At 44.4% G+C, this 15,487-nt stretch overlaps 1 protein-coding gene across 12 annotated transcripts in view; it reads right to left on the bottom strand.

Moving 5' to 3' along the window:
- LOC129865218 (filamin-C-like) overlaps nt 1-15,035 on the bottom strand; it is a 99,684-nt gene extending 84,649 nt beyond the window's left edge. For 5 of the 12 annotated variants that reach the window (XM_055937812.1, XM_055937813.1, XM_055937814.1 and 2 more), the window contains exon 1: nt 14,093-15,033. In XM_055937812.1, the coding sequence (XP_055793787.1) occupies nt 14,093-14,468 (376 nt within the window). In that variant the 5' untranslated portion in view covers nt 14,469-15,033. Of the gene's footprint in view, nt 1-14,092 lie in introns of all 12 variants that reach the window. The other 7 variants (XM_055937809.1, XM_055937810.1, XM_055937818.1 and 4 more) reach the window with 3 other exon arrangements.
- Nucleotides 15,036-15,487: the final 452 nt, after the last annotated feature.

The raw sequence follows: 15,487 nt of genomic DNA, 5'->3' as shown, positions 1-15,487 counted from the left end.
GGTTATTATTATCTAAAATGCTAAACTGATCCTAAATCAGCACTTCTACTCTGAGACTCATTTTGAATACAGGCCCAGAGGTGTTTCTCTACCAACAGAATATAGCCTGGGCAACTAACAAAGAAGAACAGAACACAAGAAAGAAAGGAACCTTTTTCCCTTTCTCTTTTTCCTGAGTTAGAGGTTGAGCCAGGAAAGACGTGAATTAGATTTGTCACCTGGTTGGCCCCAGTCAGAGTAATGGAGATAAAGAAGGGAATACTCTGTTCTATAGGAGTGTTGACTGAATGTTGGAAATCAGTTGGTGGGATGTTTCCTACTGTAGATTGATAGACTAGACTGTATTGTCCTCGAAGGGAGTATTTGAGTTAACAGCCCATTTTACATTCAAGTAGTGGTTACCAGTGTTCTGTTCAGGGGGGTGTGGGAGAAAGGAGTGAGGGCAGTGGAGGACTTGTAGAGTATTTGGTCTGCTGTGGTGTAGGGAGGATGACTGAGCTCTCTCTCTCTCTCTCTCTCCCTCTCCCCCTCCCTCTCCCTCTCCCTCTATTTCTCACTCTAAATATTTCTCTCTGTAAATATTTCTCTCTCGCTTTCTCTCGCTTTCTCTCTCTCTGGTGGGACCCAGTCTGCAGTCTCAGCTGCCGGCCCAGTTGCTCACAGGCTTCTCTAGCCAACAACTGGGGGGCATCAATAACCTCTAGAGGATGTAACAGACAGTAACACACACAGTCACATACACTGCACACACTCATTCTCCTTGGTTGATCCCCCCTCCCCCATTACTCCCACACACAGGCGGTATTGTCTCCCCCTCCCCCCTGGCTCCCATGTGATCTGCTCTGCCCTGGGCTGGTGGGCATGAGGGAACTGTAAGGACCACAGTGGAACACAACTAACCCACGTCCTCATCAACACTACGGTACAGACAGAAACCCTACACTTTCTACTACACTTAGAGGAATCGCACGCATACTGTATAGCTACATAAACACAGACACACATACTTATGCATACTGTACGTGCAGAACAGATATGAATATGAAGCAATACACTAAGACTGGCCCATACATATGGATCACACAGAAAGATGGCACAGGTAGATATGTTTGTGTGTGTGTGTGTGTGTGTGTGTGTGTGTGTGTGTGTGTGTGTGTGTGTGTGTGTGTGTGTGTGTGTGTGTGTGTGTGTGTGTGTGTGTGTGTGTGTGTGTGTGTGTGTGTGTGTGTGTGTGTGTGTGTGTGTGTGTGTGTGTGTGTGGGTGTGTGTGTGTGTGTGTGTGTGTGTGTGTGTGTGTGTGTGTGTGTGTGTGTGTGTGTGTGTGTGTGTGTGGTGATCAGGGAATAGGTCAACAGTGTGACAGTCAGCAGACTACAGAGAGAAAGCACAGACTGAAAACAGAACAGAACAGGGCAGGAGACACAGACACAGAAACAGAGATAGTTACGACATACTAGTTAACTGAAATAAGCAAACTAACTTTACAAAGTTATAGATCAGAACTACACTGGAATGCAGATGGAGTTTGCCTTCTGAAGAGTGGTAGATGTGCTGTGGAATGGCAGATAGATACAGTGTGGTATGCCAGTGATACCATCTGTATCACTGGTATACCACACACCCCTGCAGCCCCAAGGGCCCCAGATAGCGTTTGAACACGTCATAAGCCATGGCAAAAAAACGTAGAATTACAGGAAATTAGCTGTAAAACTGCGAAAGAAATGCTCAGCCTCATGGCATAATGTATAGAATAGCATGAATTTAGCTTTAAAAATGCACATGTTTTTCTCTGCACCATGACAAAATGTATAGAATTGTTAGGAAGTTAGCTGAGGGCCTTGCTCAGACCTTGCAGTGGAACTGGATCATTAAACACCACTCTACCGTCAGATCAGGAAACACATGGCAGCCATCAGTGTGTGTGTGTGTGTGTGTGTGTGTGTGTGTGTGTGTGTGTGTGTGTGTGTGTGTGTGTGTGTGTGTGTGTGTGTGTGTGTGTGTGTGTGTGTGTGTGTGTGTGTGTGTGTGTGTGTGTGTGTGTGTGTGCGTGCGTGCATTTGTGCGTGCTTACACTGAGTGCACAAAACATTAGGTAAACCTTCCTAATATTGAGCTGCACCCCATTTTGCAGCACAAAACAGCCTCAATTAGTCGGGCATGGACTCTACAAGGTGTCGAAAGCGTTCCACAGGGAGGCTGGCCCATGTTGACTCCAATACTTTCCACAGTTGTGTCAAGTTTTCTGGGTGTCGTTTGGGTGGTGGACCATTCTTGATACACACAGGAAACTGTTGAGCATGAAATACCCAGCAGCATTGTCGTTCTTGACACACTCAAACCAGTTTGCCTGGAACCTACTACATACCTAGTTCAAAGACACTTGAATATTGTGTCTTGCCCATTCACCCTCTGAATGGCATACATACACAATCCATGTCTCAAGGCTTAAAAATCCTTCTGTAACCTGTCTCCTCCCCTTCATCTACACTGATTGAAGGGGATTTAACAAGTGACACAATAAGGGATCATAGCTTTCACTTGGAATCAACTGGTCAGTATATGTCATGGAAAGAGCAGGTGTTCTTAATGTTTTATACACTCAGTGTATGTGATACGTGCATGTGTGTGTGTCAGAGAGAGAGAGAGAGAGAGAGAGTGTGTATGTGTTTGAGTGTATATGTTGTGTGTGCGTGTATCCATGCATGCTTGCACACAGTATGTGTGTAAGTGTGTGCGTGCGTGTGTGTGCATGTATGTGTGTGTGTGTGTACGCGTACATTCCTCTGACATTTTCATAAGCCTTTAAACTCACCATCTGAAGCATGTTGTGAATGACAGAGCGCGCCTTAAACTCCATTCACAAGCATATCTTAGAAGACACAGAACAGTCATTCATGAAAAAACATCACCAAAGAACACATCCCAGGGCCCACAGCATGAGACAGGCAAACATGAGTGACAGGTAGAAACTCTATGTTAGCCCATAGAATGAACAGCCAGCTGTTTTAGCTACTTCAAAAGGAACTACATCTAATTGATACAGGATGTGGGTGTTAGAACTACATCATTTGAACTCCCCAGCGTGTGTGTAATGTCTCAGTATCACTCAGACACACATTCATCCCTGGTATGATAAGGGAGAAAGACTCAAGCTGTTCTCTTCATTCTCACTTCTGATCTGTCCCAGGTAAAGGGGTGTGTGGAGTGGCAGTGGCCTTAGGACCCATTAAGGAAGAAGTTCATGAATGGCAGAGGGAGTTTTCAAAGGGTTAATTATTCATTTTTTCCCCATGCTGAGGGCCAAACATCTGGGCACTATACAGCTGGGCCCTCCCTCACACCCTGCTATCACTCCTCTTGCCTCGCCTCACCCTCACTCTCTTCCCCAAGCCTTCCCTTGCCTTGACCTGTCATCTGCGCCTTCGGCGGGGTGCCAGATTCCTTAAAAACCCCAATTTGAGTCGAGGCTGGGAAATATCCTAAACATGTTATCAGTCATTTTCCCCCCTCCATCTTGTTCTTTCCCCTGCTCTGACCTCACAGCACCCCCAATGGAACCTACCCTGTTCTGTGGGAGGTGAGGAGAGAGGCCTGCGCCTGGATAAAGTGAAGATGAATAAGGGCTTAGATCAGGCAACACCTTAGGGAGCAGAGGGAAGTAGAGTCCGGGTCAGACCTAGCAACCCTGTAGGGAGCAGACTTGAGTGAAATGGATTAAGGGGTCAGATTGTTGGGCTGCTAACAGCAGCTGTGCCTGACACCAACTGCCCCAGAATCCACTTGGCGATTTCTCAGGGTTCTAAGAAGTGTGTGTGTAGACAACAACAAGTTGTTTATTTAGCATGGAGGGCACTCCACATACACTAGGATACATTATACTGTGTGTAATGCTGGTCTATTTTAACAGCATGACAGACATTGACAGGGGACCTTAATGGTGACGTCACTGAAACAGGGCACAATGGAACCTTTCAATGGAACTCTACCTCTCTGGTTTTCTGTCTCTCTCACTTTGACCAGTCAGTTAATAGAAGCTACTGCTCTCTGTTCTGACACTCCAGATGTGAGTGACTCAGTCTACGCAGACACACACAGACACACACAAACACAAACCCCCCACACACACACAAGCACACACAAACACACACAAGCATACACAAACACACACAAGCATACACAAACACACACACACATTTAGATAACCTACCTTTGCCAGGCACCACAGCACTGGATGTTAGGTGGATCCCAACCCGTACTCCATTCTCAACTCCAGAATTCTCTCCCCCCCCTCTCTCTTTCTCATCCGTTATTCTTCCCTCCATATTATATCCCCCACTGTGTAATCCTGCGGTCCAGATGGGTTAATCCTGATAACCTGTTTCCACTCGCAACGATTAGGTCATCACAGCTGTCTTAAACATTCAAATTGTGGAAATGTGGTTTGGAAACGTTTTGTTGCTATGGACACTGACCGTTATCTATGTTTATGGTGCCAAGTCTATGTGGACAGAGTAACAAACAAAGTGATGTACTGGAAACTCATATACCCAAACATCCTCACAGGAAGCAGGTGGCTGTGTCACTGCCTGACATTTAACATCACCATCATCAGGACCCCTTGGATTAATCCCTCTCGTCATCAGTGAAAAAACTTTGTGGCTAGTCATAATAAACATGTAATGACACGGATTCAAAATATCTAATCCCAACCAACCTTGTGATTTTGGCTCTCTTGGCTTGACTCAAAGGAACGTCTACTGTCTGGTAGGTCTGTCTGTTAGAAACGTCATCTCTGGAATAACACATTGTGTTTAACCAGTCTCGCTCCCTAACCATCTCTTCACTCTTCCTTGTTTCCACTCTTCTCTTCCTGTCCATCTCTCTGTGTCTCCCCTCTACTTTATCTTTCACTCCACTCTTAATCTCTCTCTCGCCAGTGGAAACTGCTCTGTGGCCCTCGTTTGACCCTGGCTGTGGTGCCGTGCTAAAGCTTTTACGAGCAGTGCCGTTTCGGAACATTTTACTTGTGGACGGACTTCTTCCTCTCACTATGCTCCTCCTCACGCTTCACGACTCACGCAGACCACTGAGATGGAGAGAGGAGAGATGGTGAAAGAGAGAGAGAGAGAGAGAGAGAGAGAGAGAGAGAGAGAGAGAGAGAGAGAGAGAGAGAGAGAGAGAGAGAGAGAGAGAGAGAGAGAGAGAGAGAAAGAGAGAGAGCAGGCAAACTGACCATCTGTGATACTGAGAATGAAGAGGAGACAATGGATGAATTATACTTTTAAGTGATAATGTCTGAGAAGCTGGTGTTTGAAGGATTTTGGCACGGGTGTTGTCAGGCCTTCGTCTCGAACCTAACAACAACGGCTTCGAGGGCATTATCACTTTTATATAATGAGATTCCAACATATTCAAATAATGATTGACATATTTTAATAAAAAATATAATAAAATATTAATTTATTCACACTACTGTATTTCACCCTCCACGAGATATAGTCCAGACACAAATCTAGGGTTGATACCCAAGCCGGCTGGTCGTTCGTTCTATCGGTCCGGATGCTAGAGACGTTGCCCAATCGTTAAGTCTTTTTGTTCAAGATCCCAGTCCGTCGTTCAAAATGTTCCCTTGCCATGATAGCTGGCAACCTTCTTATCCCTTGCTTGCTAGCTAGCCAACTGGCTAACACAGTCACGTCAAACAGTGCAACCAGGACAACAGCAAAGTAGCTGCATTTGAGTTTGTTTAAGCTGTTTTCTAATGATTGTTTTTTTATACATCCATAAAAATGAGCTAATGATGTACGATTTCGCCTGGCGTAGAACATTTGCTCTCTAGCCAGCCCACTGTTCAGAAGAAACTGAAGCTGGAATGACAGCAAACTAGCTGCATTTGGAGTTTTTCTATAGACATTTCTTTATGTGTATGCCAGTTCGCCTGTCTCGTCCCGACTCCCGACACGTTCATTACCATAGGACAGATGGAGAATGAATTTCAATATGATGCAAATGTCAGAGAGACAGACAGCAAGGTTATTACTAATCTCCGCTGTTGAAAACCAATTGCTTGTCTAAAAGAAATGGGAGATCATTTCTAGATGCTTTTTACAGGGAAGATCTAGTATATAAATTGCCTGGCTGGGTTGATGAGACAGTGGATTGCGCAGTCACTTGGAACAGGGTAAATAGGCATTTCAACGTTATAGATTTAGCCGGTGGTGACTTGTGGAATAGACACCAGCTGGACTTAGCCAATGAGCATCCAGTATTAGACACATCCGTTTTATAATCTCATATACCTGCACTTCTGCTCAGGTTCATTGAATCCAAAGACGGAATACAGAGCATATCCTCAGCCTCCTCTGATAACCAGTGGAAATAGACAGTACATCAATGCAATATTCACAGCTGGATTACTGTAGATACATGGAAATATGTGTTGTTTTAGCCAGAATACTACATAACACAGCAAATTGATTGTTAAACCAATATCAGTTCAGGGGTTCTCAGTGTGAGACTGATATTGTCATTTGATTTGATGTGCTTCCACCCCATTAATAGATCTTACATATAGCCCATTCAATTCCCTCTACCCAGACTGCAACACTAAACACATGGCCCTCTAACAATGAGGCGACATATTCAACTGGCTGTTGAAAAGCTGGACCTTTTCCTAAGTCCTCTGTATCTAAATACTGCACACGGCACAAGAGAAATGGCTGGAAGTCTATGGGAGGAGAAACCATATAAATCCAACATAGAGGACTTCCTTTATAAAGAAAGATATTAACAGGGGGTGAGGTGTTTTGGGGGGAGGTGGTGGTGGGGCTGGTGGAGGTGGTGGTGCAATCAGAGTTATTCTCCTCTCTTGGCTAGCCAGAGTTGCTTATCCTTGGTGGCTGCTAGAGAGGTAGGTTGTGTGGGATGTAGGGGAGGGGGTGATTGGGGGGTGGGGGGGTCTGGACAAGCTCGGACATTCTTCTGAGCTGACTGCCTCTGACACATGCTAACAATTAGAGATACTGTTGTAGGGAGAGAGGGAGGGTGAGGAAGACAGGGAGAGAGGAAGAGAGTGAGAGAGCGAGAGAGAGAAGGTAATGGAGAGAGGAAGAAAGAGAGAGAGGGAGAAAGAGAGAGAGGGAGAAAGAGAGAGCGGTTGAGATGAAGAGACAGAGACGAAGAGCGAGAGAGACAAAAAAGATGAGGAAAGAGAGAGAGTAGTCTCACTTCCCTCAGCTCCAGTAAAGTAAGATAGCAGGGAAGGATCTGCATCAGTTAATACTTCTACTACCCCATAGGGTCTACTACCACAGAGCCTGAACACTGTCTAACACCAGGAGACCAGGAGGTAACTTGGAACCTCTCAGAGTGTTGGGGTAACATTGGGGGTAAGGTTACATTTTTATCACACACACCAGAGACTTGCTGAAGGAGTGAGCGCATCAACGTAAGAACTGGTCACCACCACCACCCTTTATCTCTCTCTCTCTCCATACTGCTCTCTCTCTCCCTCTATAATCCAGCTTCTATCCCCCTCTCTTTCTACCCCATCCTCTCCCTGCACTCTCTCCCGCTCTCGTTTTCTCTCGCTCTCTCTCCATACTGCTCTCCTCCTCGCTCCATACTGCTCTCTCCATTGCTCTCGCTCCATATTGCTCTCTTCCCCTTTTGTCTCTCTGTCATTGCTCCCCACCACATAGCACAGTCATGTCAGAGACCCATTACAGAGCCACAGCATTTAGCCTTGGATAGTGATACAGGAAACACACACACATATACACATCCACACAGCTACTAGTGGAGATACCGCAACGTTCCCCTCTGTTAAATTCACAACTACGATGTGAACCCACAGCGGGGTCAATCATACCGCAGGCAAATAAAACGGCCAACCAATCAGAGGGCCCTGCTCAACTTCTCTGTTTCTCTCATCAGGGTTGAGTCAGAGAGAGGGGATGGAGAGAGAGACAGAGAGAGAGAGAGAGAGAGAGAGAGAGAGAGAGAGAGAGAGAGAGAGAGAGAGAGAGAGAGAGAGAGAGAGAGAGAGAGAGAGAGAGAGAGAGAGAGAGAGAGAGAGAGAGAGAGAGAGAGGAGAGAGAGAGAGGAGAGAGAGAGAGAGAGAGAGAGAGAGAGAGAGAGAGAGAGAAGAGAGAGAGAAGAGAGAGAGAGAGAGAGAGAGAGAGAGAGAAGAGAGAGAGAAGAGAGAGAGAGAGAAGAGAGAGAGAGAGAGAGAGAGAGAGAGAGAGAGAGAGAGAGAGAGAGATGTACTCATTCATCTAAGAGCAGAGTAAGTTCTAACTTCGTAAGTAAGCGGAGGTCCATCTAATGTCATAATGTCATAACGGATGGTCTGTTTGAGTCATAATGTCATAACGGATGGTCTGTTTGAGTCATAATGTCATAATGGATGGTCTGTTTGAGTCATAATGTCATAACGGATGGTCTGTTTGAGTCATAATGTCATAACGGATGGTCTATTTGAGTCATAATGTCATAACGGATGGTCTGTTTGAGTCATAATGTCATAACGGATGGTCTGTTTGAGTCATAATGTCATAACGGATGGTCTGTTTGAGTCATAATGTCATAACGGATGGTCTGTTTGAGTCATAATGTCATAACGGATGGTCTGTTTGAGTCATAATGTCATAAGGATGGTCTGTTTGAGTCATAATGTCATAACGGATGGTCTGTTTGAGTCATAATGTCATAACGGATGGTCTGTTTGAGTCATAATATCATAACGGATGGTCTGTTTGAGTCATAATGTCATAACGGATGGTCTGTTTGAGTCATAATGTCATATACTACTGTGTCTTAGTGCCGGGAAAAGGGATACCCAACTCTTCAGCACCCCCACCTAAAACCCCCCTCAGCGCTAGAGGTCTCAGTCATATTTTCTTCGCCCCGTCATACCCTCGTAATTTCCCTCTCCTCTCTCCCGACCCCCTCTCTCCTAACCCCTCTCATTCTCCCCACTTCCCTGCCTCCTCTCTTTTAACTAACCCTTCTTTCACAGTCCTCTCCCCCGCCCCCTCTCCCCGTGCCACTCTGTATGTGGGTCTATTTTAGGCGCCTGTTAGTGGAGGAAGCCCAGAGCCCCAGAGCTCAGCTGTCTGCCCATCAATCAGCTGCCCCCTTCCCCAAATGAGTGAAGCTGACCTGGGCCAGGCTGGCCCCTCACTGCCCCTCCAGACTACCAGACTACCAGACAACCAGAGAGCCGGAAGGCCAAACCACCAGAACCAGGGGGGAGGGGGATATCAGTCTGAAATTCCTGTGGCAGTAACCTTTCCAGTACTTACTGAACTTCAACTCTCCAAGTCACACACTCCGTGACACACACTGACTTCCAAATCTCCAAGTCACACACCCTCTAGTCTTAATTACCTGCCTGCTGGCATCCATGAGTGTGTGTGTATCATGTGTGTGAAGGAGTAAGACAGAGTGAATGAGTGTGTGAGTGTGTGTGTTCTCCCTCCAGCTCTTCTGTTACCCAACACTCCCCTCCACCCCCCACTGAGAGAGAGAGAGAGAGAGAGAGAGCCATGGCAGGTGCCCTTCTGGAAGGATCACTCTTATCACCAATGTCACTCAGCCACCCTGGTCCGGCCCCTTCCCAATGACTCTGTCTGCTTGTTGACCCATTTCCCCCTTTATCACACTGCATCCTGGGTAGCCCTAACAGATATTAGACCTGAAAACCCCTCAAAGCTGACCCAATTTCAGTTTGTCCTGAGGATGGATCAACGACATTGTAGTTACTCCACAATACTAACATAAATGACAGAGTGAAAAGAAGAAAGCCTTTACAGAATACAAATATTCCAAAATATGCATCCTGTTTGCAATAAGGCGCTAAAGTAATAATGCAAAAGATTTGGCAAAGAAATTAACTTTTTGTACTGAATACAAAGCATTATGTTTGGGGCAAATCCTACACAACACATAACTGAGTACCACTCTTCAAGCATGGTGGTGTTCATCATGTTATGGGTATGCTTGTCATCGGCAAGGACTAGGGAGTTTTTTAGGATAAAAAGCATTGGAATAGAACTAAGCACAGGCAAAATCTGAGAGGAAAACCTGGCTCAGTCTGCTTTCCAACAGACAGTGGGAGACAGTCACCTTTCAACTGGAAAATAACCTAAAATATAAGGCCAAATATACACTGGAGTTTCTTACCAAGATGACGTTGAATGTTCCTGAGTGGCCTAGTTATAGTTCTGACTTAAATCGCCTTGAAAATCTATGGCAAGACTTGAAAATGGCTGTCTAGCAATGATCAACAACCAACTTGACAGAGCTTGAATAATGTTTTTGAGAATAATGGGCAAATATTGTACAATCCAGGTATGCTACGCTCTTAGAGACTTACGCAAAAACAGTCAAAGCTGTAGTCGCTGCTAAAGGTGATTCTAACATTTATTGACTTAGGGGCATGAATACGTATCTAATAAAGATATATTACTGTTTTATTTTTCATTAATAAAATAAAATATCATAGAGTTTGGTCAAAGAGGAAGAAAAAAACAATTTTTTATTTTATTCATGACCCTGAGGAAGGCACAGTGACGCCGAAACATTGGTAAATACCCATTAAATTGCTGGGAGATTACACATGGAGTGTGCGACTTTCTTTATTTTGATAGTTTATAATTCATGAAAATTGTAACAGTAATATATCTTGTGTGGATCCTTGACAGAAAAAAGGATAATTAAATCAATTTGAATCCCATTTTGTAACATAACTAAATGTTTAAAAAGTCAAGGGGTGTGAATACTTTCTGAAGGCACTGTATGTGACTGAAAGGAAACAAAGTGTAAAATGAAGAAAACAACAAAGGCTAGAGTGGGAACCACTGATGGCTCTTCACATTTTTTTTACAGTAGTTTACTGGCAGATAGTTAACTGTGAGTTAGGGTTAAAAAAAAAATACATACTGTAAAAAAGGTACATATCATACCTTTTTTTACAGTAATTTACAACTGGTAACTGGCTGCCAGTAAATGATGGTAAAATCAACAGGATTTTTTTTACAGTGTACCACAGAACCTCTAATCATATTGAATGATCCAGTAGCTGGGATCTGACTTGTCAATCTTCAGGTATTTCATAGTCTTTGGTGGTCTTTACACCGTTAAAGCAGTTGACACAAGGACAGATCTAACACAAACACACCTAAGGCACTGCTGAAACAACTGCTGTGTGTGTGCCAACCCCTTGCCATCCCATCCTGTTGCCCAACCTGTTTGCAGTCTGTTTGGCTGTTGGTAGGCAGAATGAATGGCTGTTGCCATGCTCTTATCAAGAGTTGGCCAACACAGCCACAACACATCAGCACAACAGATGTTGACAGCAAGGTGGGATGCTTTGGTGTGCCGCCTTTTCTCATGAACCTGTTTTAGATTCTGAGAATAAATATTATAGCATTGATTAGTTTTAAGGCAGAACGCTCAGCCAAGGATCATTATGGGGCGGCAGGTAGCCTAGTGGTTAGAGCGTTGGACTAGTAACCGAAAGGTTGCTAGATCGAATCCCTGAGCCGACAAGGTAAAAATCTGTCGTTCTGCCCATCTGCAGTTTACCCACTGTTCCTAGGCAGTCATTGAAAATAAGAATTTGTTCTTAACTGACTTGCCTAGTTAAATAAAGGTAAAAAAACATGTTTTTCCTTAGAACCACATATTCTCTGAGCACAAGGTGCATTCATAAATCCCTGTTATAACGTTCAGCAACAGAGGAGCCCTCTACAGGGCCAGTCTTAACAATAGACTACTGTCTGTCCTGCTGGCTGCTGCATCATCATCATCATCATCATATGCCACCAGGGGTCTTTTCATAGTCCCCAAATCCAGAACGAATTCAAGAAAGCGTACAGTATTATATAGTGCCCTTATTGCATGGAACTTCCTTCTATCTCATATTGCTCAAACCTGGTTTCAAAAAACAGATAAAGCAACACCTCGCGGCACAACAACTCTCCCCTATTTGACCTAGATAGTTTGTTTGTATGCATTGATATGTAGGCTACGTGTGCCTTTTATGTATGTAGTTCTGTCCTTGAACTGTTCTTGTCTATTGACGTTCTGTATTATGTTACGTTTCATGTTTTGTGTGGACCCCAGGAAGAGTAGCTGCAGCTTTTGCAACAGGTAATGGGGATTCTAATAAAATACAAAGAAATACCTAAAAATCATCATAATACATATTAGATCCAGCTAGGGACATCAAGCTGAGCCCCTGTCTCTCTGATGTTGTTATTAGTTCTCCAAGAACAAATCCTACATCCTGGAGCACTGATTCTAAAACATTACATTACAAAACATTAAGAACACCTGCTCTTTCCATGACATATATACTGACCAGATGAATCCAGGAGAAACCTATGATCCCTTATTCGTGTCACCTGTTAAATCCACTTCAATAAGTGTAGATGAATGGGAGGACACAGTTTAAAGAAGGATTTTTAAGTCTTGAAACAATTGAGACATGGATTGGGTGTGTGCCATTCAGAGGGTGAATGGGCAAGACAAAATATTTATGTGTCTTTTGAACGGGGTATGGTAGTAACACACTGCTGGGTTTTTCATGCTCAACAGCTTCTCGTGTGTATCAAGAATGGTCCACCACCCAAAGGACATCCAGCCAACTGTGGGAAGCATTGGAGTCAACATGGGTCAGCATCCCTGTGGAACGCTTTCGACACCTTGTAGAGTCCATGCCCAGACAAAATCAGGCTGTTCTGAGGGCAAAAGGAGGGGGATGAACTCTACAAGGTGTTGAAAGCATTCCACAGGGATGCTGACCCATGTTGACTCCAATGCTTCCCACAGTTGTGTCAAATTGACTGGATGTACTTTGGGTGGTGGACCATTTTTGATACACACGAGAAACTGTTGAGCGTGAAAATCCCAGCAGCGATGCAGTTCTTGACACACTAAAACTGATGTGCCTGGCAACTACTACCATATCCTGTTCAAAGGCACTTAAATATTTTGTCTCTGCCCATTCACACTTTGAATGGCACACATACACAATCCATGTCTCAATTGTCTCAAGGCTTAAACATCCTTATTTAACCTGCCTCCTCCACTTCGTATACACTTATTGAAGTGGATTTAACAGGTGACATCAATAAGGGATCATAGCTTTCACCTGGTCAGTCTATGTCATGGAAAGAGCAGGTGTTCCTAATGTTTTGTACACTCAGTGCATATACAAATAGCCAGATATATACAAATGCTTTGTAGACTACTTGTTACTGATTCATCTTTAGTGCACATATTTGAACACATGAGATAGAGATGCCAAATCACTACATCATTCAGAAGCAACTATAAAGCCATTGCCTAATCCAAATTGGAGACCATCCATTCGATGAGAACGCTCGAAATGACTCATTCAGTATTTCATTTCATGAACAACAAATGACAGCAGCCAAGTTGGTTAAACCAGAGATTGTAATGACTCTCAAATGGCAGTATCGTTTCTAATGGGACCATGCATGAGTTACACAGTAATAAGACACAGGGATCCAAAGGCATGCACCGAATCCAGAATCTCTCTGTTTCCCGGATCCAGCTGAAAGCAGTCTTTATCGGGCAGTCAGAAAATAGACATTTCTTGATTGGCGCATCCTGAACACACCGCGCCGTTGTCTGGTCCCTCTTACGCACAGAAGTACATATCGACGACGTGCGTAATTTGCGTCAAAAAGTACAGTGCATTTCAGTTATGCACTGTTTATAACGCATGCAACAGTTATGGAGAAGTGTATACAGTGAAAACACAACTCTGATCAATATAAATATGGAACAATCAACAACACAACTAGGAATACGTTTTACTCTAATAAATAAAAGGCTGCATTGCGCATTACTTTTCTATAAGATCAAAATGTGTTTCATTCATTTCATAAGGAGAAATCAATCTCAGACTCGTTCCCCTGACTCAAATACGCCCTCTAACCAGTAAAGGCATCCTCAAAAGTGGCTAGCCCAGACAGAGTAGACAAAGCATCAACTTTCAACATGTTCCGAGAAACCCAACCATTGCGCTATATCGGTCCTAAATGCAAACACCACTTACCTATAGATACCAGCTTTATGTGTTCTCTCTCCAAGAATTCCAGCGCAACGGACACATTTTCCAGTTTCATTTGTCTGAAGTTAGGTCTGGCGTGGTACTTTCTGTACATTTTCTTCTGGCTCAAAACCTCCAGAAGACCGATGAGCTTGAGCCCGTCGGTCAGGTCTTTCTGTAGGTCGTTGATCCGCTTGTTGAGGCACTTGAGGTGCTCGTTGCACCACCTGGTGAAGGTGTTCTGTTGGATTTTCTTCCAGGGCGCATCCTCAGCGAGGTCCTTCTCCGTAGCCGGCATCTCTTCCTCGTCGTCCCCGTTGTCCGTACTCTGGTAGTACTGCGGCGGCTGCTGCTGCTCGTAGTACGTATTATTGCTCATCATGTTGTCGGTTTCCGTGCCCTTTTTTATACCACAATCAGTGGGGCCAGTGTGTGAACGTTACGGCACGCAAGGGAGCGTGGAAAGAAAAAAATAATAATGTTTATTGCGGGCCAGTGCCAAGCTTGCCGTGAAAAAAGTTATAAAACTAGGAAAAATATGAAAGAAAGAGTAAGCGAAATTTTCGTTTGTACTTGTGATGGGAGTGGAGCTTGTCAAACCAAGCAGTCTGTCAGTGGGATGATTAATTAAATAATCCGTTTATCGTTGCCAACGTGGACGATCTCCTGGCTTTAAATTTATCAGAATAGTGAAAAAAGTGGTAGCTGCATCCTAATAGACACCTTGGCACGGAAGAAGAATAGACTGTAGGAAGATGAAGGCGTTGTCTGTGGACAGGACCGCTAGTAGCCCTACGAAGTCGGCGGCGGCAGCCTGCTTGGTGATGTCCGTTACACTTGAGTAGCTAAATGAAGCTCTAGGCAGGACAGGTTTTTAAAAAGCTCGGCACCCCTGAAGCTCGCGTCAGGCCCCTGGACTCCCTGGAATGCCCCCGTCATGACCATATACAACTGCAGGATGGGTATTCTCTAATCAGACGAAGATAGCGAGACGCAACACCATTGGGTAACATAAGAGAAGGGGGTCAACGATTGGCCCTGGGGCGCCGTAACAGTTGTGACACTTCTCCTTATTTTTAGGCTCTCCAAATTGGGCGAGGGGGACGGAGCTTTGCGGTTGTTGTAAAAGTGAACGGTGACCAGAGCCTACTGGGCCTTTAATAACAATTGGACTATGAAGGGAAAATGATGCCAGCGTCTTCAATAGATCCAACCTTTACCCGCCAGGGTTATTCTTGCTGTCACTCATATGTCCACTGACGCAGAATTGTGTTGTCAAACATATATATTTGTCAACATGATAAATCAACTCAAATGACAAGCTAACTTATTAATAAGATAACATCAAACCTGTTGATGCTTAATTAACAAGAGGAAGATCATACCGGATTCTTGGGTTGA

This window comes from Salvelinus fontinalis, chromosome 11, assembly GCF_029448725.1.
Source record: "Salvelinus fontinalis isolate EN_2023a chromosome 11, ASM2944872v1, whole genome shotgun sequence".
In the NCBI taxonomy this organism is placed as follows: Eukaryota; Metazoa; Chordata; class Actinopteri; order Salmoniformes; family Salmonidae; genus Salvelinus; species Salvelinus fontinalis.
This window is presented reverse-complemented; position numbering and strand designations above follow the sequence as displayed.